The 27502-nt window shown below is 58.7% G+C and overlaps 3 protein-coding genes across 3 annotated transcripts in view; 2 read left to right on the forward strand and 1 right to left on the reverse strand.

Moving 5' to 3' along the window:
- Positions 1 to 4229: 4229 nt before the first annotated feature.
- On the forward strand, positions 4230 to 6088 carry LOC122199780 (cytochrome c oxidase subunit 8A, mitochondrial). Its single transcript, XM_042905121.1, has 2 exons — positions 4230 to 4427; positions 5759 to 6088. Exons 1-2 carry the CDS (start codon positions 4314 to 4316, stop codon positions 5852 to 5854), a joined length of 210 nt encoding a protein of 69 aa, XP_042761055.1. The 5' UTR covers positions 4230 to 4313; the 3' UTR covers positions 5855 to 6088.
- A 5499-nt stretch (positions 6089 to 11587) lies between these two features.
- OTUB1 (OTU deubiquitinase, ubiquitin aldehyde binding 1) lies at positions 11588 to 19703 on the forward strand. The gene is made up of 7 exons (XM_042905701.1): positions 11588 to 11692; positions 13391 to 13452; positions 13724 to 13822; positions 17705 to 17823; positions 18058 to 18142; positions 18262 to 18456; positions 18585 to 19703. Exons 1-7 carry the CDS (start codon positions 11635 to 11637, stop codon positions 18780 to 18782), a joined length of 816 nt encoding a protein of 271 aa, XP_042761635.1. The 5' UTR covers positions 11588 to 11634; the 3' UTR covers positions 18783 to 19703.
- Positions 19704 to 19824: 121 nt separating this feature from the next.
- MACROD1 (mono-ADP ribosylhydrolase 1) overlaps positions 19825 to 27502 on the reverse strand; it is a 143924-nt gene continuing 136246 nt past the window's right edge. Inside the window, 6 exon segments of the mRNA XM_042904267.1 lie at positions 19825 to 19971; positions 20264 to 20345; positions 20666 to 20739; positions 20957 to 20987; positions 21121 to 21242; positions 21672 to 21788. Of these exon segments, the coding sequence (XP_042760201.1) occupies positions 19934 to 19971; positions 20264 to 20345; positions 20666 to 20739; positions 20957 to 20987; positions 21121 to 21242; positions 21672 to 21788 (464 nt within the window). The 3' untranslated portion in view covers positions 19825 to 19933.

Raw genomic sequence — 27502 nt, forward strand, 5'->3', positions numbered from 1 at the left:
CCCTTGGGTTCAGTGCCCAGCACCCAGTCAACATCCCAGCAGGAGAGTCTAGGCCAGGTGGGGAGAATGGAGACCTCTAGCTCAGGTACTTACCAGCCCTGTGTTAGGTGCTTGGGGAGGTGGTGAACCTCCAGAAGGTGTGTGTGTTGGGGGAGGGGGTAAATCTGAGGGATTTACACCTCCTGGCACTACAGCGCCAAGGTTCAGCCCCTTCCCTAGGCCTCACAAGCTGCAAATTTGGACAGAGCAGCGTTAGGCTGGCACCTTTAATAGAGTGCCAGGCCTGGGGTGGGGGATAACCAGGCTTTCTCTAGCCCATGTCTGGCCAGTGGGGCTGGGAGGCCAGCTCTGAGATGGGACACCTGGTATCTTCCCAGCCCACATATGACCCTCAGGCCCTTGGGGACCTGGATTGTGAAGCTGGTCTCCGTAGTAGGGACCAGCTCCTCTATCCGTCCCCGAGGCTTGGGATCTATTCTGCCCCATTGAGGGAAGGGGAAGTAGGGGGTGAACAGCTCCGGCCGTAGGATCAGAGCTGGGACCCAGGCTGGGACCTCTAGGCTTCACCCCCCATATAGAGAGAGACTTCCAACAGTCTGAGTGCCTATGTGTGTGTCTTCCCAGACTTTTATCTACGCATATCTATTTCTCTAGATACTTCTTTGTTTTACAAAACCAAGATCATATCACGCATGTGTCTTCCTTGCTTTTTTCTTATCTGTTTTGAACTGTTTTAACTGAAGTGTAGCAGACCTACAGAAATTTACATAAGTTGTGAATGTACAGCCACTCATGATGGAATGATCACAGAGCAAACACATTTTTGTAACCAGCACCCCCCCTCCCCCAAGAGCCCCAGTACACCTCTTCCTAATCTGTCCCCAGGATCCTCACTACCTGACATCTGCTCCCAGGGGGCTTGGCCCTGCCTGCTGTTGCCCTTTGTCTGTACTCCTCTATGCCTGGCCTCTTCTCCTCGACATTGTTTGTGGGAGCCATCCATACTGTGGCTGTAGTTTGTTTGTTTACTATATAGTGTTTTGTTGGATAAATGCACCACAGGAGTTTGCTGCTCTGGTCGAAGGACAGTCCCTGGCTTGGGGGCAGGATCCCTGGGGGCCCGGGGCAAAAGCAGAGATGTCGGTATTAATGAGGCATTAATCCGAAAGGCAGACCCGCCTAGGTGCAAATGCTGCCCTGGGGTTTGTAGACTCAGTTGCAGTACTTAAGCTCCGCCTGCCTCTTTCCTCCTTCCTCTCTCTCTGAGAGAAGCCATCTCACCAGGGTTATGAGGAAAGCCCTGGAACAGAACACAGATGGAACTGCTCTGCCAACCTTTATTCCTTTTCCTCCAGCCAGTGGTGAAGGAGATGAACATGTGGTTCCCCAGGGAATAACCTAGGGAACCACAGAAACGCTGGTCCTAAAATCTCTCTGGGCCTCTTGCCTGGCTGAGCTCTAATCTGGGCATTATTATTTTGTTCATAGGACAAAGGCCTGACAAAGCCAGTAGGGTAGCAGGGAGGTCCCTGCCCCTTCTCCCAGTGGCAGACAGCCACTAGTGTCTAATGCCCCTAGGCTGTGACTCTTGGGATGGGAGTGGGAGGGGAAGTTTAGAAGCCTCTGTTCTGGGCTGTTTGCCAAGGCCAGGGCAGGGTGAGGGAGAAGGGCCGGGTAGCTGGGTGGGGGGACAGGGGGGTAGTCCCACATGACCAGCCAAGAGGGTCCTTGGCTTCACACAGGATAGAAATCAAACATAAGCCAGGGGTGCCTGGGTGGCTCAGCGGTTTAAGTGTCTGACTTCGGCCTAGGTCATGATCTCGCCGGTCCCAGGTTTGAATCCCACGTCGGGCTCTGTGCTGACAGCTCAGAGCCTAGAGCCTGCTTTAGATTCTGTATCTCCCTCCCTCTCTCTTTTCGTCCCTCACTCACACTCTGTCTCTTTCTCTCAAAAATAAATAAACATTTAAAAAACAAAACAAAATCAAACACAAGCCAGAAAAACTGTGATCAGTTTACTGAATAGTGTAAGTGATAGAGACTAGCAGACGGAGTGTCTGGGAAACTTGGAAAGGAAAGGAGACTGAGTCTCGGTGTTGATGGGATTAGGGATTTATATTGGAAAGGGGTCTAGGGTGCGTGTTCCTTCGGGAATCCAGGGGAGGGTCTGATGAAAGGCTAGTGTCAGATGAACAATAGATGCTGTTCCATAAATTATTGAAGATAAGAGTATTGATGCCAGTGTCAGCCAAGGTTTGCTTGAAGCTAATGTCCTGGAACATGTTTGGGATCTGGCTCCTAAGTGTTATCAGGTGTTTGGGACCTAGGACACAACTCAGAGGATGATTAAGTTGCTTGTCCCTTCAAGTGGGAACATTGCTTCTTTGGCTTATTCAGAAATGGGGTCTAGCAGAAAAACAGCTGAGACAGAGTCATTTATATATCTCTATATAATATACGTATATATGTATAATATATATAAATTCATATTCTATTATATATATTTTATTTATACATGTTCTATGTGTGTGTGGTGTGCATATATATATATATATATATATATATATATATATATATATAGTAAACTCTACACCCAACGTGGGGCTTGAACTCACAACCATGAAATCAAGAGTCGCTTGCCCCACTGACCAAGCCAGCCAGGAGCCCCTGACAGAGCCATTCTAAAATGGAGTCCCTTGCAAAAAATACAAAAATAAAGTAAAATGGAGTTCCTTCAGCTTCCCTACCTCATCTTGCCATCTCACCCTACCCCACCCCCCACCCTCTGCCACAGTCTTTGATGCTCCTGGCCACGATGACGTCCAAACTGGAACTTCTGGAAACTCCCTCTGTGGTAGCTTGTGTGACAGTTAAAAATGTGGGTTTTGGAGCAGATAGACCTGCCCTGGAATCCTGGCTAGGCCGCCTGGTAGCTGCATTACCTTGAGCAGATCCGCTCTCTAGGCTTATTTCCTCATTTGTAAAAAAAAAAAAAAAAAAAAAAAAAAAAAAAAAAAAAAAAAGACTTTGAAATAATAGCAAATCCCTCATGCCATCGTTGTGAAGATGGAATGAGATTGTTGGAGTTAAGGCCTGGCTCTGTGGCTGGCCCCTCACCCCACTTTCGCTTGAATACTGTTCAGTCTCCTGCAGTTCCTAAACGTTTTCTAAGTGATGTGTGCCAGGTTCTTTGGAGACAGTAGTGAACCAGACACATGCTCTGCCCTCAGGTGGCCCCCAATCTAGGGATAGAGACTGACCCTGCGGGTAGTGCTAAACGGGCTGCTGGACACAAAGGTGGCACAGACTTCCTGATGCAGTGCTACCTTGTCACTTCCTGTCACATCATAGCACTTTTGATAGCTTCTCATTGTGTGCTTGTTCATTGTCCGTTTCTCCCCTCTGGAATGTCAGTTCTGTGATAAAGGAGTCCTTGTCCACCTTGTCTGGAACGGTAGGGGCCAATGACTGTGGAATAAAGTAAACTGTGTCAGCAAGTGGAGGTCTGGAGGTCGGAGTTGGTGTCGTGAAAAAGGAAGGCTAGGTGAGAGTTGAAAAGTGTCCTAAGTAGAACATAAGATACAAAGAAGCAAAAGGCTTGGGAGTGGGGAGGATCAGAAAGCAAGAAGGGTGTGAAGTAGAAATGAGGCTGGAGTTTGATATCCAGGAATTAGGGTTTTGTCTAGTAAGCAGTCGGGAGCCACTGAAAGCTTTTTAAGTGGGTTACACGGATTGGTTAGATTTATGTTTAAAAAAGAAGGGAAGAAGGGAGGGAGCCAGGAAGGAAAGAAGAAAGGAAGAGAGGATGAAAGGCCAGCTGCCACTGCGTGGAGACTGAAATTGGAGAGGGCAATAGTAATGAGTCGAGTTCAATTACAAGGTTAGTGTCAGGCGTTCCGGCCAGAAACAATGGAAGCCTGGCGGAGAAGGATTCTGAATAGAGAGATTTTTTTTTTAAAGAGTATGAATGAAGGGAGGAGTCAAGAATGCCGCCTCGTTTCTGGCTTATATGATTGGGTGGCTTTAGGTGTCACTCAAGAAGATAGGCCGCACTGGAGGTGGGGCATAACTGAAAGGAACGCCCCTCCATGCTCCGCCCATTGGCGGTAGGATGGCGTCGATTGGCTCTTTCGAGGAGCGCGCCAAAAACTGACGGGGGCAGGTGGGAGGTGTGTCCCTGCGTCATTACCGGGAAGCTTCCGGGACGCCCTTTCCCGGCCTCCCCAGAGCCGGAACTTCCGGCCTCCGCCGCCATTTTGACTTCCCGACCTTGGGCTACTGTTGGCCACTGTCTGCAGTCATTCCTTGCGGTCATGTCTGTACTGACCCCGCTGCTGCTGAGGGGCCTGACAGGCCTAACCCGGCGGCTCCCGGTGCAGCGTGCTCAGATCCATTCCAAGCCTCCGCAGGAGCAGCTCGGGACCATGGTGAGGAGGGGGCCGGGAAAGGCACGGGAGGTGCCGCGAGCCAGACTGGGGGTCCCGCGGCGAGTTCGGGGATGGCCGGTCTGGCGTGCTGCCCCTCGGCGGCCCTGAGAGTGCCCTGCACCTCGCGGCCCGCAGCCTAGCAGGGAGCAGCAGTGGTTTGGGGGTGTCTGGAGGGCGCGAATGAGAGGGACAGTACCCGGGCGACAGTTGGGGCTCATTCAACACCAAATCTCGCTCGATTCAGCATATTTCTGTCGTTTACGTGCGGTGCAGCCTCGAGCCCTTAGTCCTCTCTGAACCTGTTTACTCATCGGCTCATGGGGGTTGCGTAACGACTGTCAGCGGCGATAATGGTTGTTACCACTGTTAATGATTAGGGAAGGTGGGTCTTTGTCATTTCCAGAAATGTGGGAGTTTAACCCTTAACGACTCTCACCTGTGTGGCGCTTTAATGCATTTGCCTCAGCGGCAGAACTCGGCCTCGAATGCGAGTCTTCAGAATCCAGGCTATTGGGCCCCAGTTAGGAGCAGAGCCTGATGGGCAGCTGCGATTAAGGAAATAATAGTGATAATAGTTGCAGCTGGCACCTGCCGAGTGCCCACTGCCTGCCAGACACCGCCCAGACTGCTGCGCTGGTCCCGGTGACCCTGAGAAGAAATGACCATCATCTCGGTTTCGTGGTGGAGGGAACTGAAATTTAGGAGCACCGTATCCACTTGTCAAAAGTCAAACCTTCAGTGGCAAAGAAGGAATTTGAACTCAAGTCTGACTCCCAAGTTGTGCTGTGATCTTTACTGCAGTAGGGAATGTGGAGGTGGCTGTGCAAAAAGTCTTTTATCCCTGGCCTTTGAGGTTGAATAGCAGTCCTGGAAAGGAGAAGGGAAGAGAGATGTTTTTAAGATTTTAAGTAAGCTCTACACCCAGAGTGGGGCCCCAACTCGCAGTCCTGAGATCAAGGGCCGCGTGATCTACTGACTGAGCCAGCCTGGCACCCTGAGGAGAGGGGTTTTTAAAGGCAAAGAAGGAGAGGTGCATTTTTAGGGTTATCAGCCTATGCATGGTTCCTGGATCCCAATAGATCAAACAGGTTTAACTCTTTGTTCCTGTCCCTTTGCTTTATCATCTTGTGGTGGATTTCTCTATGGATCCTAACACAGGCTGGCCCCACTCCCATATCTGACCCTTCACCTCAAGGCCTAGAGCGGGCCTTGGATCTGCTATGCCCCTCCTCTGAAGCCTGAATCCCGACTCCTTGAAAGGGGCTTTCTGCTGCCTGGTAAGCCTAGGGGAATTCTTACTCTGCGGGTTCCTTCTTTCTTGTGGTCTGTAGGAAGTCGCCATCGGGCTCACCTCCTGCTTCCTGTGTTTCCTCCTGCCGTCGGGCTGGGTCCTGTCACATCTGGAGAGCTACAAGAAGCGGGAGTGAAGGGGGCTGGCCTGTCCCTCACCCTGTGACCTGACCACCCCTGGCCTCTCCTGATCAGGTCTGCTGCATTCCTGGCCAGCCTTCCCTGGATCATGTCCTTCAATTACAGCGACCTCTTCTGCAATCATGACCTCTCGATTTCTCCGCGGTGACACCCTGGGACCACATATGTTAGTGTATAAGGCCCTGCTCGGTAGGGCCCTCCTTGTAACAATAAAGTGTATTTAAACCTTGCTTCAGAAACGCATCGTGTCTTTGGCCCGGGCTGCTGCCTCTGTACTTGAGCGGAGGATGGTGTTGGGCGGGCGTGTGGCGAAGGCGGCCTGGCCAGCCGCATGTCCCTGCTGGCTGACTGTCCTGTGGTGGGTTATGCGTGCCCTGCTGTTCTTGCCGCCTGGAGGTGGAGGGAGCTTCCCCTGCGTGCTTTCCTGTGTTTCAGCGTTTTCTGGCTTCCTGGGAAAACAAATCCTGTCGTCCTTGGGCAACCTTTCCTTGCTCCTCCCGTCTGGCTCCCCGGTCGTGCCAAGCTCGGGGCTGCGCCGTGCATGGGTGTCCGTGTTCTGTCTTTCTCGCTGGGTCCAGCTCTGCAGCCGGAAGCCCTCACTGTGGGTGCAGGCTTCCCCTCGCTCCTCGGCTGTGGGCTCCCACTGTTTCTCAGGAGCTTCTTAGTTCTTCCCAGTCGCAAGGTGGGCGCTTTATCTCTTTCTTGTCAGCCCCAGGGCAGTGGGACTAAAAGTCTTCTATCCGGAAATGCCTATGGACTGGCCGCCTTCCTTGTGCTGCCTGCCTCTTTCCCTGTCTCCTGCCTTTCTTGGCCTGGAGAATTTGCTGCTCCTCCAATCCCAGGGCCCTTCCTCAGGGATGCTTCCTGCGGGGGTGGGGGAGGGGTGCTGGGGGGGTACCTCCGCAGGTGGGATGATGCATTAAAGTGCTCCACACTGGATAGCGTGGTAGGTCCATTTCCTGCCTGTGACTCCTTCCCTGAGGGGTACGGACTTCGTTGTCTGCCTCCTGCCAGGCTTTCCTGCCACACAAACCAGCCTTTATGTCTGGGCCTCAAGGGACGGGGCCGAGAGTGCCGGGAGGTTGTGCAGATTGGGCTGTTGGCCAGGGGAGGGGGAGAGCCCATGTAGGATCCGAAGGGCCAGGCTGGGTCGGCTGAGCAAGGGGCATCCACCAGTCACCTGCTGGTACCTCGAGAGCCCTTGTCTCTGGCAGGGAGGGACCTCTTGGCTGCATCCTCCCAAACAACAGGGTCGCTCCTGTCTTGCGCCTCACTCTGAGAGGCTCTGCTGTTCACACTTCCCGAGCAGAGGGCTCTGAGCTACTTGGCTCTTGGTTGGCTCAGGTTTCCGGTGGGCACAGATCAGGCCTTGGAGCTGCTGTGAAGCAAGAACATGACCCCAGAAGAGAATGGTCTGGAGTTTCGAAGATGACACCACTGCCCTGACAAGAGTTTTTATTGGGTGTCCCCCATTTTTGTGCCCCTGGAGCCTAGAGGGCCACAGTGGTCCCCTTGTCCCAGAAGGACAACTCCAGCCCAAAGCTGTGCATCTCCAGCCACTGCTCAAGTTGATGGGAAACCAGTGGTTATGGGCAAGTCCTTTAGGGCCCCCAAGTCTGAGAAGGCCCTTAGCAAGCCCATCAGCAACTCTGGCTCTTGCTCTCCCCCAGCTTGCTCGGTCCCACGGCATACGTGGGGGTGGACGAGAGAGTGTAGGGTGCAATCATGCTTGAACCCCATCCTCCCCTTGGTCCCCAGTGTGGCCACTAGGTCTGAAGTCTGGTCACCATCCAGTGTCCCTCTCCCATTCTTAACCAGACTGGGGCTCTGGGTCCATTCCCTCCAGAGACACAAGGCTTCTTGTACTTCCAAATAGTACTTTATGAGTCCCTGCTGTGGGTGCCTGTTGGATCCTGAGTCTGGAGGAGTAGGTGTGTTTGGCCCCGGGAGTGCACCTGGGTCGGGAGAGGCTGCAGTCCCGGTAGATGCTATAATGTCAAGAAAAGTACTGAGAGTCAGGAGGCCTGGGTTTGAGACCTGGCTTGGTCATTTATTACCTGACCTTGGTCAAGTCAGTTAGCCTCTCAGTCTCAGTTTTCATGATTGTAAAATGACGGTGGCGTGGAAGGCAGGAAAACGTCCCCTCAAAGAGGTCCAGGCCCTCGTGCCTGGACTTGGCAGGTGTGATGAAAGTGAAGCATGTTGAGATGGGAGATTCCCCGCTGTAATCACAGGTTTCCTTAGGGTGGACAGGAAAAGCAGGTGATGGGTATTTCAGAGATGCCACCTGAGAAGGACTTCCCCCACTGTTGCTGGCTTTGAAGATAGTGGGTCATGAATTAAGGAATGCCATGGCCTCTGGAAGCTGAGGACGGCCCCCGGTTTATAGCCAGCAAGAACACGAGGACCTTAATCCTACAGCTGCAAGGAGCTGAATCACCAACAAACGGCATGAATCGCAGCAGATTCTCAGAGCTTCCAGAAGGGAACACAGCCTGCAGATACCTTGCTTTTAGTCTGGTGAAACCCATACCAGACTTCTGACTCTAGAACTGTCAAACTCTACATTTGCGTTGTTTTAAGCCACTAGATTGGTGATTTGTTACGGCAGCAACAAGGAGACTAATGCATTGTCCTCCCTGTGCCATGAGGCTCACATGGGAGGGGCTGGCTCCAGTGGATCGGATCCTCAACAGACAGAAGTGAATTGGAATGTGAACCATTTACAGGAGGACAGTGCCCAAATGAGGAGGGTGGGGACTGTGGGTCTGGTGTGTGTGTGTGTGGGGGGGCTCTCCGTTGGCCATCACCACCCCCTCTAATTGCTTTCTGCTCTAGGTGGCCTGGACTCTGCAGGCAAGTATCAACTGAGCTAGCAGCTTCCAACGTGTAACCCCTGCTCGGCTTCACCAGTCTGCCCTCTGCACCATCAGAGCCTCTCTAGACCATGATCGTGGAGTGGACTGTCTGTGGACCATCATGGGTTCCTGTGGCAACGGCTCTAGAGGTTCTCTTGGGGCCGGCACGCCCCAGCTCCTCCCATCTGGGCAGATGCCGGACTCCCAAGCCCGCCTTGGGAGGGATTACCGACCCCTCATCTGTGGTCCACCTTGAAGCCTTTCTCCTGGCCATGGCCTCCCTGGGGGACTGTGGCTGTCCTAGGACCTGTGCTGGGTCATTGTACGTGGCCTCCCCCACCGCCCCCAGAGGTGAGAGTGGGTTGTGGGCCTGGGAGCCACGGGGCCCCCTACAGCCTCCATGCTGTTCCGGAAACTCTCCCTCTGGGGCTGAGCTTTCAGTCCGGGTCCTGGTATGGAGTCTCTTCTCCCTCCACCTGACAGATTCCTTCACACATGGACGTGGGGTGTGCCGGCAGGACTAGGAGGAGGCGTCTGCCCTGTCAGTACAATGGAAAATAAAGTCCTCTGCCGTTTGTCACCTTTGTGACTGTATTTAACAGCAGTCCGAACCCAAGTGCGAACATGACGTGTCTCGATCCAAGACCCGGCAGTCAGGGCCAGCAGCACTGGAACATTTCCAGATTTGGTAAATTGGGAGATGGAGATAAACGCCTGGAGCTATGCTGGTGACTTCCTGGCAAACATGTAATTGGACTTCAGATGCTTAGGATAGAGAATCAGAGCCCATTTTAAAATGGTAAGAGTAATAGAAGAGATGGTGTGAGGGTAAGAAAACAGTTATTAACTGCCAAATAAATCAGCATGGAGAAGACTGGGCAAAAGTTGACCATCCTGGGCTAGGTTAAGAGCCAAAGCCTCCGTCTGGCTGTTTCCTTCCAATTTTTTTTTTTTTTTTCCTAAAGATTTTATTTTTAAGTAATCTCTACACAAAACGTGGGGCTCAAACCCACAACCCCAGGATCAAGAGTCTCACATTCCACCGACTGAGCCACCCAGGCGCCCCTGTACATTGGTTTTTCAAGCCCACATCCCCCAGGAGGGAGGTATTTACTTGGTGTTAGCAGCCTGGCTGTGGCCCAGCACAGGCTCACCACTGGGATTCCTTCTCACTCTTCAGAGGAGAGGAGAGGATTTACCAAATCCGGTGTTCCCTGTCCTGACCATTAGTCCGGAACCCAGCTCCCCGTGTCCCTTTATGCCTCATCGACTCCCTGGCCAAAATAAGAGGGCACAGAGTTGAAGTTGTCTTATAGCAGTTTTCAAGATTTTGAAAAGCCAGATAGAAATCATGTCATCAACGGTCTTAGCTCTCCATTTAAGAATACTGCTTCTAACTGAAGATCTGACTGCCAGTGAAGAGATTTCAATGTTAACACTGAGAAAAGGAATGAACATTTTGGCAAGCGTGGGTCCAAACAGGGTGGACCCTTTGCTTTCCTGAGCTTAGAAGCAACGCCACGGTGACAAGGCCACCGTGGGCTGTGTGGTGAGCCCAGGCACCAAGGGCACCTACCCCAGGACAGGAGGTAGCTCATGAAATGAAGAAGGCCCTCGACAGTGAAAAGTTGGCAAACTGAGCCACACGCTGTAACTTCCCTCAACAACAGCATCTTGAATATCCAAAGCCTTGCCGCTTAATTTTTTTTAAGTAATTCTCTATCCCAAAACGGGGTGCAAACTCACCACCCCAAAATCAAGAAGTCACGTGCTCTACTGATGGAACCAGCCTGGCACCCCAGCCTTGCCACTTTTTAAGCTTTTTATTTTTGGACAATTCACAGGCAATTTTAATAGGCTACACAGATCCCATGTACCTTTTACATTGATAAATCTTGCAAAATGATAGTACAGCATAAACCAGGGGTTCACATACAGTCAAGATATAGGACATTCCAGGGGTGCCTGGCTGTCTCAGTCCGAGGAGCAAACGACTCTTTAATCTCGGGGTTGTGAATTTCAGCCCCACGTTGTAGAGAGATTACTTACAAATAAAATCTTAAGGGGTGCCTCCTGGGTGGTTCAGTTGGCTAAGCATCTGGCCCTCTGTTTCCGCTCAGGTCATGATCTCACGGTTGGTGGGATCAAGTCCCGCAACAGACTCTGGGCTGACAGCAGAGCCTGCTTGGGATTCTCTCTCTTCCTCTCTGTCCCTCCCCTCCTTGCGCGAGCTCTGTCTCAAAATACATAAACTTAAAAAAAAAAAAAAGAGAACATCTCCATTTCCACAAGGATCTCACATCCAATTCCCTCCGCTCCCCCTCCCTCAGCCCCTGGCAACTACTAATCTGTTTTCCATTTTTACCAACTTTAAAAAAAAAAAAAAAAAAAAAAAAGACTGCTTTTCTCATAACCAGAAAGGCACAGAGTCTAAAGTTAGGTCCCAAGACTTTGGCCTTGACCCAAAGGGACATGTACTCCCTGCCGGAACGGGACACCAAAGTCAGAAGCGAGGCTCAGTGGAACCGAGCGGTGATGTGCTGGGGCTCGGATGTGAGCACGATTGCGTCTCCTCGGCCAGGTTCTCCTCACTGCAATCGCTGCCAAGAATTCTGGAGTGATTTTAACTTCATCTTCCCACTTATCTCAGTAACACCATCCGCTCTTCAAACTCCAGTGAAAAGAAATCCGAATTGGCTCCGGGAAGCCTCTTACCACCGGAACTTTGGGAATAGGGAAGATGGTGGTGGGTGGGCGGGGCGGCCGCCACACCTGACAGCGAGCCTCGCAGGTGACTCCGCCGGAGGGGATCCCGTCGCTAGGGGCGTTGCCAAGGAGGGGCCACGAGGAGGGGCTCTCTTCCGGGAGGAGGGCAACGGCTAACCCGGAAGCGGTCGACAGTGCGGCGCTGTTTAAAGATGGCGGCGGAGGAACCTCAGCAGCAGAAGCAGGAGCCGCTGGGCAGCGACTCCGAAGGTACTGAGCAAGGGAAGGCCGTCCGGCCCGGGCTAGCACGGGCGATGCCAGGTCGCCGGTTCCCGCAGAGGCTGGGGGCGGGGCCGCCGGAGGCCGGGGGCGAAACGCACGGACTGCCCCTTCTTCCGCCGCCGCCACCTCCCCTCCCCCTCACAATGGAAGGAGCCGCCGCCGCGACCCCCGGACAGCCGGGCGAGCTGGCCGGCGAGCGAGCGAGCGGGGCGGGCCCAGGCCCGCGGCTCTTTCCCATCGCGCGCACCCGGGGCGGGGCCTGGGCCGTCCCGCCCCGCCCCCAGCCCCTCCACGCCGGCCGCGGGGCTCCCGGGTCCCCATCCCTCCTGTCCCAGTCCCTGCAGTCAGGCCGGGGCCTAGGCCGGAGCCTGCCCCCCCCCCCCCCCCCCCCCGCCGCCTTTTCCAGAGCAGTCTGCGCCCGGGAGGGCGTCGAGTTACGCCGGGCCGCGGAGCACAAAGGACTGGGCGGGCCGCTCGGGATGCTGCGGGCGGTCAGGGGTTGCGAGCGGCCGCGGTGTGTGCCCCTGAGGCCTGCAGCCTTCGTTTCTGGTAGAGCCCCCTCTTCTGGCCTTGCAGCCCCTTTCCGCCTGCCTAGGCATTGTTTTCCTACACCTCTGGAGTTGGACCTTTCAAAACCGGTGCCACCCTCTTTCCACCCATGGTTAGGCCCTGGGGACTGAGTGGGTCACTTGGGGGTGGGTGGGACAGCCCTGTCCCGATGTAGGTGATTAGTCCGGGCCCAGCTGAGGATCAGGGATGCTCTGGCTCAAAAGGATTGGCCTGAAAAGTCATTCAGCACACACACCTTCTAACCAGACACTTGAGAGACTGAATGCTGGGAGATGCAGGCCCCCAGAAGATACTTGTTCGGGATCACATAAGTTAAGAAACAGCCAGGACCAGATTTCAGGTCTCCTGGCTCCTGGCCAGTGGCTGAGGAGGGTGGGGTCCACAAGTGGATCTGCCAATTCACTGATGAACACTTAACAGTTCGCCTCCAAGATCCCACCTCCTTCTCTTAACATTTCAATAGAGGGGAGAAAGGAAGTGGTGTTAGACCCCTTTTATAGTTGAGGAAAGGCCTCTACCGGAAGGTAGCCGAGGAGAGGTATTATGATCAAGAGCTCAGGCTTCAGAATTAGACATACCTGGGTTTGAGCCCAGGTCTTTGCTAGTTGTGACCTTGGGCAGATCATTTCACCTGTCTGCATTATTATTATTATTTTTTTTTTTTATCTGTAAAACGGGCATTAAGAATACCCAGCACAGCAGAAGGAGGAAGGGTGTGACTGAGTAAAATGCAGGCTTATGGGAAGCTCTCATCCAGCCCAGAACCCTGCCTCCTCATCTCACTTCCCCCAAGAGACCCTGCCTGGCCCCAGAGCATTCTCAGGCAGCTGGGAATCGACGTTAGAAGGCGGGGGGAAGGGGATGTCAGAGCTGGATGAACACGCCTGGGAGCGGAGCGCACCTCAGCCCCCTCCTTTTTAAAGATGAGAAAAGTAGGGGCTGGGAGGGGAAAGGACTTTGCCAAGATCACACAGTTGGTAGAGCAGGGTGTAAGTAAAATGCACACTTCCAGATTCCATGCCTGCTCTCCCTGGGCCGCTCTTGTCATTGGCCCAGCTGCCTGGAGTGGAGATAGCTGGGGCCCACTGTAATCCTTGGCTTTCTTCCTTCTTCCAGGTGTTAACTGTCTTGCTTATGATGAAGCCATCATGGCTCAGCAGGACCGAATTCAGCAAGAGGTGAGGGGCTGTGGCCAGTGGCCCCGTTGTGGGGAAGCATAGGCTGGGCCTGAGGCCTGTTGTTTATCTCTGCTTTGGAAGCCTCCTCCTCTCCAAGCTGTGCTGGGTACCGGATGTCTTTACTGGGGGGTGAGGGGGGCCGTGGCAGGGGCGAGAGGACATTGTGCCACCGGGTAATCGCTCCAGCACCCCTCATTTAGGTGTTCTGGCTGTTAGGTGTGGGTCACTCCATCCACCTGCCAGAGCATGACGGATTTCCTCCCCCCTGCAGATTGCAGTGCAGAACCCTCTGGTCTCGGAGCGTCTGGAGCTTTCGGTCTTATACAAGGAGTATGCTGAGGATGACAACATCTATCAACAGAAGATCAAGGTGGGAGCCTGGCTGAGGGGGCAGGAAAAGCCCTGGGGGCCTGCTTCAAACCTGCTCCTTGCTGGCCTGGCCTCAGAGAGGGTAGCGTGTTGGGGGAGGGGAGCTGTCTGGCTGCTGGTTCTCAAGTGTGCAGGCTCTGGAATCCTAAGACCTTGATTCATATCCTGACTCTGCCATACAGCAGCTGTATCCTCGGCAGGTCCTTTAGCGTCTCTGAGCTGGGGGGTCCTTTTCTGTGAAGTCAGGATGGTTGTGAGATTGGGGAGATGATGCCTGTGGGGGCTGGTGCAGACTGAGTAGGGGCTGAGGTCTCCTGCAGCTCCCTGTGGGGCCGAGGGGCGGGGTTAGATGGGAGAGGCGGGGTTATGGCAGGGGTGGGTCCTGCAGCCCCTGGGACCTTTGTGGAGAGGCAGGTGGCGGCAGTGGGGGAAGAGACCTATGGGCCCGAGCTAGACCCAGCCGCATCACTTACAACCCGAGGTCAGACCCTTAACCGCTTGCTCTCTCTGTGAGTCAGTTCAGTGGGTATGTGTAAATGAGTGTCCGGTAGGCAGAGCCTGAGGGCTTAGTAAAGCCTTCCTTGCCTCCCACGATCGGAGATGCTTAGAACCTTCCACCTGAAAGGAGGAGCCTTGGGGTTATCCATATCAGTGGCCAGGGTAGATGGTAAACCCCGGACATAACAGTTCTGCATCAGCCCACGGCAGGCAGCGGAAGCCCCTGGGGCAAATAGGAGTGTCCATGCCTGTCACTCCGTTGTTTCTGGATCTGTTTTTCCAAGACAAGCTGGAAATAATGCTTTTGATGTAAATCTCCTGACTTCTAAGAGTAGGCAGCTAATTCAGATTTAAAATGTGTGGGCCAAACAGCACCCCTGCAGGCCAGATCCAGCCGTGTGTGGCCTGTGGTCTACTCTGACTCCTTGCCCAGAGTGTGTGTGATGTACCTATGAGGACTCTGGAGGGATGAAGGTCCTGGTTTTGGGGCCTGACAGACCTGGGTTCAAGTTCCGGCTTCATTTCTGGCTGTGTGGTCTTGGGCAATGCACGGAATTTCTTGGAGCCTCTGTTATTGTTCCTATTGAGTCATTCAGCAAACGTTCGAGTGGCCGCTGCGTGCTGTCTTTGCGGGATCTCTGCCTTAGTGCCCCTGTGCTGTACGTGAGCCCGCCTCCCCCCGGGGAGGATCCTAAGCCTAGACAGCAGAGCCCCAGCAGACTTGGGTGACTTGGCTCCTTTTTGGATTGGGCCCCCATGAGGATTTAGGATAGCGGACATTGGCCCTCAGTGGAGGGCCTGGCACAGGGCAGGTGCTCAGAATGATTCTAGTAGCTTTTCCAATAGCTGCCATGATTTGGCCTCTGTGTGCATCGTGTGCTGTGATTTACCGTCTCTGAGCACATGCTGTGGGCCCGGCACTGTTTTAGGTACCGGCGGTAGAGTAATGACTGCACCCCACAAGTTCCTGCGCTCATGAAGCTTACGTGTCCTTGTGGGAAGACACAGTAAGGCAGAGGTAACTCGGGTGTATGCGTCAGAGGCCATCAGTGCTCTGGAGCAAGGTAAAGCAGGAAGAGGAGAAGAGGGAGTTGGAGGGCAGGTGGTGCAGGCCTTGCTGAGAAGGGGGTGTTGGAGTGACAGACTGGAAGCGGCCGGGGAACAGGCTTTGGGCTCCTGGGCGGAGTGGGGCAGGCTGGGGCAGGGGGCAGTGTGGCTGGAGCAGAGCTGGGGAGCAGGTGGGGGCTGGGAGACCGGGGCGTGTGGCCAGGGAGAGGAGGAGTATTAGCAGGTTTCTCTGGTTACTCCGGCTCCGGCTGCTGGAGCCGGAGACCTGGGAGGAGGCTCTTGCAATAAAGGCGCCAGGAGGAGGGGGGTGCCTGAGAGAAGCAGTGAGAAGCCCAGGAGACTCAGCAGATTGAGGAGCAAACCTTTGGATCTGCGTCGGATTGGACTGGGGGGAGCGGTGTGGTCAGTGGTCAGGATGCGCCCTCGGGCTGAACGAGGAGACGAGGCGGTTTGATTTTGGAGTCAAATGGGAGTTGAGGACAGAGACGGGGCAAGTGAAGAGTTCCATTTGGGCACCTGACTGGCTCAGTGGGTAAAGCACTTGACTCCTGATCTGGAGGTTGTAAGTTCAAGCCCCACACTGGGTGTAGAGATTACTTACAAACAAACATTTTAAAACCAGTCAGTCACTCCCAAGACCAGTAGTGGCAAGAGACCGTGAGTATAGTTCACGAGCGGAAGCGGTCCCGGGCCCGAGTGGGGTTGTGCCGTTCCCGTGGCAGGTACCGTGTACAGGTGTGTGGCGTGCCCCTCTCGTGGCACATGGTGTCTTGAGGAAGGGTGCCGTGTGGTCTGGTGGCGGCCCTGACCTTCACAGGGTGAGGGGAGGAGGAGGACACGGCGAGGCTGGGGCATACGAGCCGCGTGAAGTGTGGAGGAGGGGGCCCGGAGGTGGTGTCGCGGGGTGGAGGGTGTCCCACGGTGGGTGACGTCCCCCCCCCCCCCTTGTGGTGAATGCTGCTGAGGGGCCAGTCTGGGGAGGAGTGGGCTTGGCCCTCGGACTTAGGAAAGGCACGTGTGACCTTGACTAAAGGCTGCTTGGGTAGAGTTAGTAGCAGAAAAGCGGACGCGATGAGCGCAGACAACTTCCAGAGCAGCTTCGCTCTCAAGGAGAATGGAGAGGTTGGGTGGGAGCCGGGAAGGAGTTCGTGTGAAGCAGACGAGTTTTGTTCTTTAAGCAAGAACTAGCCTTGTGGTGTTTGTATGCCGCCGAGTCTGACCAGGAGGGAGAGGAAAACTGATGGATGCAGGAGGAGGGGGAGGCTTCCTGGAATGCTGGCCTTGAGCCCGAGGGCTCTGATGTGGCCCAGAGGGGCGGCCTCGTAGCAGCCCCAGACCCTCCGGGGAATCAGGAGAGAAGGCCGCGGGCGGGTGTGTTGGTTGGTGCTAAGGGCTTCTGGGTGAAAGTCCTCAGAAAGGAAGCAAGGTCATTGGAAAGGTGGGCAGGGGGTAGTGGGTGGAGGAGAACGGAGAAGGCCTGAACTAGGCCGGGGCCTGCTTGCTGGCAGTGCCGATGGGCCACCCATGTGGGGAGGTTTGGCAGACAGGAAATCCCACCACGTTTGGGGAGGAAACCGGAGATGGAACAGGGCAGGGTAGCGTTTAGAAGGAGACCAGGCCTTGGGGCGCCCGGGTGGCTCAGTCGGTTAAGCATCCATCTTCGGCTCAGGTCATGGTCTCACGGTTCATGAGTTCGAGCCCCACGTGGGGCTCTGCGCTGACAGCTCAGAGCCTGGAGCCTGCTTCAGATTCTGTGTCTCCCTTTCTCTCTGCCCCTCCCCGACTCACACTCTGTCTCTGTCTTTCTCTCTCAAAAACAAACATTAAAAAAAGGGAGACGAGGGCCGCTGGTTCCCGCGGGAGTGCTTGGTGTGGAGCCCAGCGCTGCACCCCCATCCTAATTTGTTGGCCCTGGATTCTTGGCGTGGTTTGAAAGACTATCCTCTGAAAAGCTGTGTTGGACGAGGACTGATTGATATGCCCGTTTTTCTGCACAGACAGCCCTGCAAGCCCAGCAGTGTGGCATACCTGGTGGCTGGGGACAACTTGGGTGACCCGTGCAGCCAGTGTGCCCATAAGGGCACAGTTTCCCGAGGCCTTGGGGGTTCCAGTCAGCGGGTCTCTAGGTGACTGGCAAAGCTGGGTCAGCAGCCGAGGATGGCAGATGGTTCCTTGGAGCTTAGTCATCCCCGCTGTGGGGTGACCTCTGTTGGGGGCGGCCGGGGGCGGGGGGGTGGTTCTCTGGTCCACTCTGGTTCCGGCCTGATGTTGATGGGCATGGGGTTGGGCGGGGGGGGTGGCGGCTGCCTCTTTCCAGGACCTCCACAAAAAGTACTCGTACATCCGCAAGACCAGGCCTGATGGAAACTGCTTCTACCGAGCTTTTGGATTCTCCCACTTGGAGGCGCTGCTGGATGACAGCAAGGAATTGCAACGGTAAGGACGCTGGCTACTCGGGCGCCGCGGGAGGCGGGCGATGGCTCCAGGAAGGGCCCCCGGGGCTCCCGCCCGCTCTCGGTGAGCGGGAGGTGCCCAGACAGTGGCTGGGCTCTTGCTTTGGTCTTCTGAGCTGGGGGTGGGGGGCGGCGTCGGCCGGTTCCCCCGGTTCTGCGCCGGCCTCTCTGCTGGCCGAGGAGCCCATGCTGGCCTCCCTTTCCCTCCCACCCATAGGTTTAAGGCCGTGTCTGCCAAGAGCAAAGAGGACCTGGTGTCCCAGGGCTTCACCGAGTTCACAATTGAGGATTTCCACAACACGGTGAGCCCAGCCGCCCCCGTCGCCCTCTCGGCCGGGGTGGAGGTCGGGCGGCCTGGCCGTGGCGGGGTTGACCCATCTCCTCCTCCTTCGTTGTGCCCTCTGTGCCCTGTGGGTGGCAGTTCATGGACCTGATCGAGCAGGTGGAGAAGCAGACCTCAGTAGCCGACCTGCTGGCCTCCTTCAATGACCAGAGTACCTCGGACTACCTGGTGGTGTACCTGCGGCTGCTCACGTCAGGCTACCTGCAGCGCGAGAGCAAGTTCTTCGAGCACTTCATCGAGGGTGGGCGGACCGTCAAGGAGTTCTGTCAGCAGGTGCCGTCCCTCCCCTTTCTCTCTTATCTCAGGGTGGGGGCACCAGGGCCGGGGTGGGGGGGGGGGTGGGCGTGTGTGTATGCGAGGGCGATGTGAGAGCCGGGCCCGGCCCCCTCCCTGTGCCGCAGGAGGTGGAGCCCATGTGCAAAGAGAGTGACCACATTCACATCATCGCGCTGGCCCAGGCCCTCAGCGTCTCCATCCAGGTGGAATACATGGACCGCGGCGAGGGCGGCACCACCAACCCGCACATCTTCCCCGAGGGCTCCGAGCCCAAGGTCTACCTTCTCTACCGGCCTGGACACTACGACATCCTCTACAAATAGGGCTGGCCCTGGCCTGCCACTGCCCTGCCTGCCCTCCCCTCTGCCGGGCGCTAGACATGTACAGAGGTTTTTTGTGGTTGTAAATGGTCATACTTCACTCCCCTCCTCCCCCCGTCACACGACCTTCCGCATTTTATTAAAGGGGATGCTGGTGGTGAGTCGCGTGTGTGCGTGTCCCTGCTCTGCTGCTGCCCGCCTGGCTGCTATGTGTCTGGCTGCCCCCTCCTCCCCCCCCGCCAGGTGGGTTCTTCTCGACCTTCCACCTGTCCGTGTCCAAGCCTCCCCACCAGGAGCAGTTTTGAGGGGGCTAGGCCTCTGGGGGACCCCTCCTGGTTACTGGGGTTCCGCTTCCTTCCCTTCTGGCACCCACCCCCCTTCCCTCCTTAGCTGGCCCGGGGGCTTCCATGAGAATCTTGGAAGTTCCCTGGGGACTTGCCCAGGGACCGAGGATCACCCAGGCTTCGAGCTGCTCCCTCGTAGGCTCTGACCTGACTGTACCTTTCTGTGCCGGTCAGGGCCCCAGACCTGAGCTGCCCGCCCTCCCCTCAGGGGTCTGCATGGTCCAGTCCTGGGTGGAGAGGGCTGACGTGATGGGGCCTGGCTCAGGGCAGGTGGAGGAGCTGGGGCGCCCCAGTGTACCCCCAGGTGGTGCCAACCTGGTGGGGGAAGGGTAGCCTTCGAGTCTGCGTGTGGTCCACGGTCCCGAGGTCTAGGCAGGGCTTGCCAGGCCACCGTTCCTCCCCCGCCCCTCCCCCTGCCTGTGCCTGCTTTGCACCCCCTCTGCTTGGGCCACGGTGTCTCTGCATTGCCTTCCTTTCTGCCTTCACCTCTCTTCTTCCCTCACCCCAGCACACATGGGGTCTTGGCCCCCAGGCTGTGAGCTCCTTGGGGGCAGGCCCTCAATAAATGTGAAGTGCTGCTGCCCACCTCTGCGGTCCGGCCCGTGCCTCCACCCGCCCGCCCTCGCCAGCCCTGTTAAGCCAGAAGCACTTGTCCACGCCTCTGGGCCGTCTCCTTCCCCAGCCAGCACTCAGACAGTAGGAGCTGTGACAAGGGTGGTCTTTATTAGGAGGCTCCTCAGGCACCGGGGGCTGAGGGGAAGAAGGGGGGGGGGGGGGGTCCCGGGCCCGGCTGCAGGCTTCGGAGACCTCTTAGAGCTGGGAGCGAGGTCCGGTAGGCCCAGGCGAGTCTGTGGGCAGAGCAGAGCAGTTAGAGGGAGTGTAGGCTGTGGGCCTCCCCTTGTGGCTTTCCTGCGTGGGGGTGAGCAGGGGCAGGGAGTGGGGGGGGGGGGCGGCGAGCCCTGGTGTTAGTGGGCAGGTTAGTGGGCAGCACACGGCAGGCCAGACCCTGCTTACCAGTCCTGGGCAGGGTGGGTGGCAGGTGCCGTCAGGCTGGAAGGCAGAGGACAGTGAGAGCCTGCTCTTGAGGGGGAGGGGCAGGGGCAGGGGTGAGGGCTGACCCAGGTGCCAAGGGGTACGTACCCACAGGGAAGTAGTGGGGAAGCCGTTGCATGTAGATGCTTTCGTCCTTCTCCAGGAACACACAGATGATCAGCCGGTCCACCTGTGCCGGGACCTGCTCAGCCCGGGGTGGGGGTGGCCGGCACCCACACCGCGGCTCCCCTGTGTTATCACTGCCCCCACCTCTACAGGTTTTCACCTGCTTTTTTCGTGGGGGGGACGGGGCACCGACCCTGAGTTTGGAGCTCAGGTTGCACCCTTCAGGGAAGGGGTTCATGGTGTGCACTCCACCACCCTTGCTGGATGGGCAGGAGAGCAAAGTGGTCTCGAGGGAAGGGGCGGGGACGCAGAGAGGGCTGGTGCGGTCCTGCCACCCCTTCCCCCCCCCCCCATCTTGTCCCTTCGACTGGGCCCAGGACTCACCTTGTCCTTGTGTTGCTCCAGCCACTCGCGCAGCGCGGCCAACACGATTTCCGCCGCCGCCTCACTGGGGTAGCCTGGGGACCCGGCGGGGCGGGAGTGAGTCTGGGCTCTGGCCCGCCCCCTCCACGCCCCGGGACCCGCCCGACTCCACCTACCCGGCTCCGCCCCGCCCCTTTCACGCCCTCCCAGGCCCCTCCTCGCGTCTGGGCCCACCCACTTCCAGGTCCCGCTCCGCCCCCTTCTAAACCAAGCCCCCCCCCCCCCCTCCCCCGCCCGTCGCGCTCCACTCACCAAACACGCCGGTGGAGATGCAGGGAAATGCCTGGGGCGGGGGGAGGGGGGGGAGGTGAGAGGGAATTGGGGACAGTGTCACTCTCCAACCACCGCCTCCGAGGGGCCTTCTTCCTCCCGGTCTGGGCCGCCCCCGTCCCCCTCCCTGCCCCCGCCCCTCTCACCGCGGAGCGGAGCCGATGCTCCAGCAGCAGGTCGAGGCTGCTCAGGTAGCAGCTGCGGAGCTCGGCAGCCTGGCTGGCGCTGGGCTCTCCGTGGGCGATGGGTCCCACCGTGTGGATGACATCTGCGGGAGGCGACGGGGTCAGACTGGCCGGGGTCTCCAAGCGGCCATCGGCTTTCTCCCCCTGCCCGCCTTGGAGAGGACAGGAAACAGGCCCTCTCCCCAAGTTCTGAGAGTCCCCAGGGGAGGACCCTGCCCACGCGGGTGCAGAAGTGTGCCCTCAAATGCGCTCGACAGAGACGGGCAGGCCCGCGCTGGGCCCCCTTCGCACAGCTGCATGGACCCGGCTGAGCCGCGGGGCGGAGCGAAGTCCCTGCCTCCTCAGCTCCTCTCACCCCCTCCCGCCACCTGCTTCCCGGTGCGTGCGAGGAGGGGCCGGGTCCCGGCACTTAAGGTTAGGAAGCGACCCCTGAGGAGGCCTCCAGCAATTGTGTGGGGGCTGCTCCCTTAAGCCCCCAATTACACGAGGTGCCCTGTGGGGTCGGGACTCACACTTGGCCGGCAGCCGATAGCCGCCGGTGATCTTGGCCTTGCCGGTCTCACAGTTCTGCAGGGTCCGGCACTCGTCGGTGAGGAGGGGTCCAGCGGCCCGGTGAATGCAGCCGTCCACTGCAGGGCAGAGGGGAGTGAGCCGTGGGGCGCCCCGCGTCACGCCTGAGCCCGTTTTACAGAAGAGAAAGCGGAGGCCCACGCACAGAATCCTCCCAACCCCCTCGGCTGGGCCAGGACTCACCGGGCACCGCGCGCGCCTTCTCCCGCCGCCTCCGGCTGCTCGCTAACGCCCGCCGCCCCTACTTGCTCCGAGGCGCGGAGGCGGGTCGCAGCGGGTCCCGGCGGGAAGCGGCGCGGGGCGGCCGGCAGGGGGCGCGCCCGGCCCGCCCTGCAGGTTCCCGGCCGTGCGGCAGGGGCGCGGGCGGGGCCGGGGCCTCCCCGGGCCGGAGCGGCTGGGGAAGGCGGGGTCCGCGGCGGCGGGAACCGCCACCCTAGCCCGGCCAAAGGGAAGGTCGCCCGGCTTTGGCCCGGAGGCGCCGCGGGCCCCGCGACCGGTGGCCGCCTCGGCCCGAGGAGCCCGCGAGCGCCGACTGGCACCGCGCACCGGATCCCCAGGCGAGGCCCCTCCCGGCCGCGGCAAACTCTGGGACCCACTTTACAGATGATGAAACCGGGGTCACCTAGTTAACAAGTGGCAGCTGCGGTCCGGGGCTCGAGCCTGGGTCTTCCAGCCCCCTCCTCGCCCTCTTTGCGGGGAGGTGGACGGCGGATCCGGGCGCGCGCCCCTGCTCGTTAGCGAGCCGCCTCGTTAGCGCATCCGGCTTAATTGCGGCGGGCCCGGGCTTGTTTATCTGAGCGCGGCTCTGGGACCTCGGGCAGCGACCCTGGGGACGCGGGCCCAGATAAACAACTCGGGCACCGCGGGAGGAGCGTCTCCTCCGCCCCTTCGGCCGGACCTCACCCCGGTGCCACAGCCTCAGTGGCCTCAGTGGCCCCGGTGGGAAAGTCGGGGCTCGGCTGTCGTCCCCTGGGCCAGCGGGGCACACCGGCAAGTCTTTTCCCCTGAGCGGCCACTGCCTCATCTGGACGATAGCGACGGTGACCCCTCTTCAGGGGAGGGGTTTGCATCCTGGCCAGGAGAACGTGACCCACCTCTGGCAGCTCCCTAGCTCGCAGGGCACCCCAGGCCTGTGCCAGGAGCTCCTTGGCACCGGCTGCCGGGGCTCACAAGGCCCAGCAGCAGGAAAGAGGCCTCATTTCTCCATTTTGCAGATGCGCACACCGAGGCCCTTCCTCCCTCATCCCATCCACCCCACCCCCAAAGTCTTGGCAGAGGTCCAGGGACACCAGCTGGACCACCCCCCTCTTTCTTCTCTTTTGTGCCCTGTGGGGCCCAATTAAACCTAATTTTGTGACTTCACTCAGAGCTGGCACCAGGCGATTTCCCAGAGCACCCGGGTGGGGGGGTGGGGGGGAATGGGGCAGAGGAGTCGGGAGCCCTGGGAGGACCTCTCCCGCAAGGAGGGGTAAGGGCAACGGTGGCCCAGGGGAGGGCGGAGCGGGGGACCCAAGGCGGGGCCCCTGAGTTCCCTGTCCAGGCGGCGCTCAGGGGCCGCGCAGCCTGGAGGGTCACACCGCGTCCGCGTGCAGTGTGTCCGTTCTGGGTGAGATGCCAGCTGACCACCCAGCAGCGTGTACGAGAGCAGGGGCTGTGGAGCTGGGCGGCCCGGGGTTCCAGGCCCAGCTCTGACAGTCACAGATATGTGTGGCCTGGAGCCTATCACTTAGCTTCTCTGGACCCCAACTGCCCCACCTGTAAAATGGGCTCCACCTCCTAGGGCTCTTGGAAGGATTAAGCGAGTTAATTTCCGTAAGGTGCTGAAGCCAGGGCCTGGCATGGGTGAAGGTGGCATGGGTGTTGGCTCTCGTTAGGACAGTGGGATAGTATGAGAACGTGCTCCCTGTGGGGACACAGGGGCGGCGGCTGTCCAGGCGGGTGTCAGGGTGTTCGGGGCCTACGGGGGTAAGCACGGGAATGGGTCTGGGCCGGCTCTCCTGGGGGCCTCCGGCCCTGCCCTAACGGTGCCACTTGGCTCCTGGCTGCCTGCCGTCCTCCCTGCAGGCGACCTTGGCCTGCTGCGGAGGCTGTGCCCAAGTGCAGAAACACAGTAAGATCTGTGTTTCGGGGACTTAATGTTTCCTGCAGAGGTGGACAGGCCTGCAGTCAGACCTATGGGGCTGACCTGGGGGCATGACGGGGAGGGGGCACTCGGGGCTGGCAGAAGCCTCGGGCTGGGCCAGGTGACTGCCATGCAAGTGCCTAGGGGATCAGTTTCCCCAGGGCAGAGATGAGAGGCAGGCCCTGGGCCTCACCCCTGCCCCATCCTCTCCCCAACAAGCCAGAGCACCGACGGGGCCCCTCTCACCTGCCCCCTCCCCGTCTACACACCACAGTTGTGCCAGAGGGGACCCTCAGCCTGTGGTCCTCACCCACAGGCCCAGGGGGTCACGCCTTCCCTGCCCCCCCATGTGAACCGCAGTCACTCCCCTTCCCTGCCCCCAGGCTCTGCTTCCTCGGCCCTGTCCTGGCTCTTACGTTGGGCTAAGCTGAACCCTGGAGGCTGCAGGAGGCGGCTTCCTGGGGTCTCATCGGAGGGAGGTGTCCCTCCTCCCGCCCTCCACCTGAGCCTGGGGCTGACTGGCGGGAGGGTGGTGACCCCAATTCATACCAGTGGACCCTCGATCCCCTCTCTGGGACCTTTGGCCACATGCAAACAAATCTCAAGCCTCCAACTCAACCCCTGTTCCAAGTCAGCAGAAGACCTGGGGTCCCTCCTGGGAAGACTGACCCATGGCGGGGCGGGGAGGTGCTTCCTTCCAGGTCTCTCTGCCAGGTCCGGAACCAAGCCTTCCCCACAAGACTGTCCTAAGGGCTGCTCTGCCTTCTCCCTCAGTCCCTGTGCCCCGCTCGCCCCCCTCCCCCTCTGGTTCCTGAGTTGCAGCCTCTTCTGGAACACCTGCTGGGACCTGAGCCTGAGCAGTGCACACACACCCCTCTTTGCTGGTCCTTACAGCCACCCTAGGAGGTCCCACTATTTTTCCTCCCTTATAGAAGGAGAAATTGAGGCACAGAGAGGATGAGACTTGCCCAGGGTCACACAGCTGGACTGCTCTGCTTCCTCTAGGACCATAAAAGCCTTGTCTCTCTCTCTCTCTTCCCTTCCAAGCCTTCCCTATCACCCTGGCTGGCCCCCTCCCCTTCCCTCCTCATCCAAACTCCAAACTCGAGGTCTGGACTCCCCTCTTCACTGCAGCAGGGCTCCTGTTCCCCCCCAAAAGAGGGACTTCGGGGACCCTGGTTGCTGAGTGACCTGGGGTCCCTCACCTCGCGTGACTGTTCAGCCACCCCCATGCAGCTGACCACCAGCTACCTCTGTCTGGCAAGGCTGCCCTGGAGACCCTCCCCGCCGTCCACCTGCCTCTCTGACCTCTTCCGTCTCCTGCCTGGGCTCCTCAGATGCTGCCGTCACCTGGGGGCCCTGTCTGTCCTCCGTCTGCCGCAGCCCTGTCCTTCCACCCCGTCCCAGCCTGTTCCCCCAGGTAAGCCCGGCTGGCCCTGCCCTCCTGCCCCCAGTGTGGCCTCCACACGGGCACGGGGTGGGGGCCGGGGGCCTCAGCTCGCACCCAGCCCCTTCCCCGGAGTTCGGGGGTCAGGAGGGCGAGGGTGGAGGGCAGGGGCTGGAGCCAGCAGAGGCGGGCGGCAGTCAGGCTCCTGTGGGGGCCATTTGCCAAGGCGCTTAGGATCTGTTGGCGGCTATTTGGGGTGCTGTAATATTCATGAAGGGAAGATTAGATATTTAAATTTATTCAGCAATAAATGCGTCTCAGTGGGGGAGCATTCCTCATGCTAAACAAACAAGCAAGCAGGGGCTAATTAATTATTTACAGGAACATGAGGATGCCCGGGGCCTGGGGGACAGGGGGGCGGCTGTGTCCCTGCCAGAGGGCAAGAGACCCTGACAGGCCCAGGGCCGGCTCCCCTCCCCCACCCCCCTGCCCCTCCGCTGCCCCGTGGGCCTGGCCTCCTGGGTGCCCCCTCCTGGGATTTCTTGTCCCAGAAATCCTGCCTACAAGCCTGCTGGTGGCTTTGGGCAAATCACTTCACCTGTCCGTGCCGTGCCTCAGTTTCCTCATCTCTACAAGGTCCGTAACAGCACCTCCCTCCCCACTTGGCATGAGCCTTCGTTCAGTGAGGGACTGCACCAAGGTGCCCTGCACTTTATCACTCTGTCACCTGTGTCACCTGTTTCAGATGGGGAGACCGAGGCCCGCCCCCGCCTCTGTAGGCGGAAGGCTACTCTGCCTGTCGGGGCCTGAGGGACTGACGCGCTGCAGGGTGGAGGTGGCACCCAGAAAGCCCCGGGCAGGGCGGGCTGGGACTGCAGGGGTGTGGGCTGAGGCCGGAGGGGGCCAGGGGGAGGGCAGGAAGGCACCTGGCCTGGGGCCTGGGGACCACTCCCCACCCGGACATCTGACCCGGCAGGTCCCAGGGCCTGAGGAGAAGCCACCAGTCCGGCGACCCCGGTGCTCCGTGCAGCTGCCTCCCAGGTCCCAGCCGCCTGCACAGAGATACCGAATGCCAGGGCTGGTGGGGGCGCATGAGGAAACTGAGTCCCTGAGAGGGCACCAGCTGGGGCAGGGGCAGATGTCCAAGCTGCCGGTTCGCCTGCAAGCCCCGAACCCCGTGGAGGACGAGCTCGGCCGTAAAGCCTGGAAGAAGGACCCACCCCGGGGCCTTGAGCCCCCCGCTCCCTCCGTCCACGCTACACTCATCACCTCTGGTCTCCGGCCTCGTCCCAGGCCCCGCGGAGCCGCCCCGCAGAGCCTGAGAAGCCACAACCCCACGTGGTGTCCCCTTGCCGCCGGAACCACCTTCGGCTTCCGCCCACACCCTCCCGGTCGCTCATTCAATCGACAAACCCAGGGCAGCCACGAGCTCTGTGACCGGTTTGGGCTGGGCCTGTGGGGGGAGGAGGCAGAGCCCACCCTCGCCAGACCCCACCCTCGCGGTGCCAAGGCGGGTGGGCACCCCAGGGAGAAGAGGGATGGACAGCAGCTCCGGTCTGTGATGTGAAATTCATTACGGGGTGAGATCAACTCCTTAAATGGGGATTTGAAAACATTAGGCCCTCATTATGTACACAGCGGCAGCGCCTCATTCATCATGCAAAAATCACTCCCGTTATTGAAAATCCCCATGGCAGCTGCTGGCAGGGGCTGGGCGACATCTTGCCCGCTGGGGGTGGGGTGCGGGCCCCACAGGCCTGCTGGGCCTCCGCTGGCATCCCTGCGGGGGGCCTGAGTCCCCTTGTCCCTCCTACCAGGGAGGGCCTGCGCCGGGGTGGGGAGCACGGTTCGCTCCAGGGACTCGGTGACTCAGTTTCCTCATCTGGAGATATTAATGGCACACCCCATAGCGCTGTGGTGAGGGTCTCGGGATCTCTCAGAGAGAGGCTCTACGCGAGGCCTGGCCTCCGCGGCCGTGGGAGCTCAGTGTAGCTGGCTGACGTCCACACCACCACCACCATCAGCCCATCACCGTCACCATCTGGTGATGGCCGGGAGGCCTGGGGCCCTTTCTTGGGGAGGACTCGTCACTCCCTTGCTCATAAAACCTCCATGGCTCCCATGAGTCCATGAAATAAAATGCCCCACCCCAAGCACGGCTGGGGGTCCCTCCAGCCTCCACCTTAGACTGGCCTCTGGTCTCTCCCACCCACCAACTGGGGGAAGGGCCCTGCGGTGGGGTGGGGGGGAAGGCTCTGTGCAGG

This window comes from Panthera leo, chromosome D1 (genome assembly GCF_018350215.1).
Source record: "Panthera leo isolate Ple1 chromosome D1, P.leo_Ple1_pat1.1, whole genome shotgun sequence".
NCBI lineage: Eukaryota > Metazoa > Chordata > Mammalia > Carnivora > Felidae > Panthera > Panthera leo.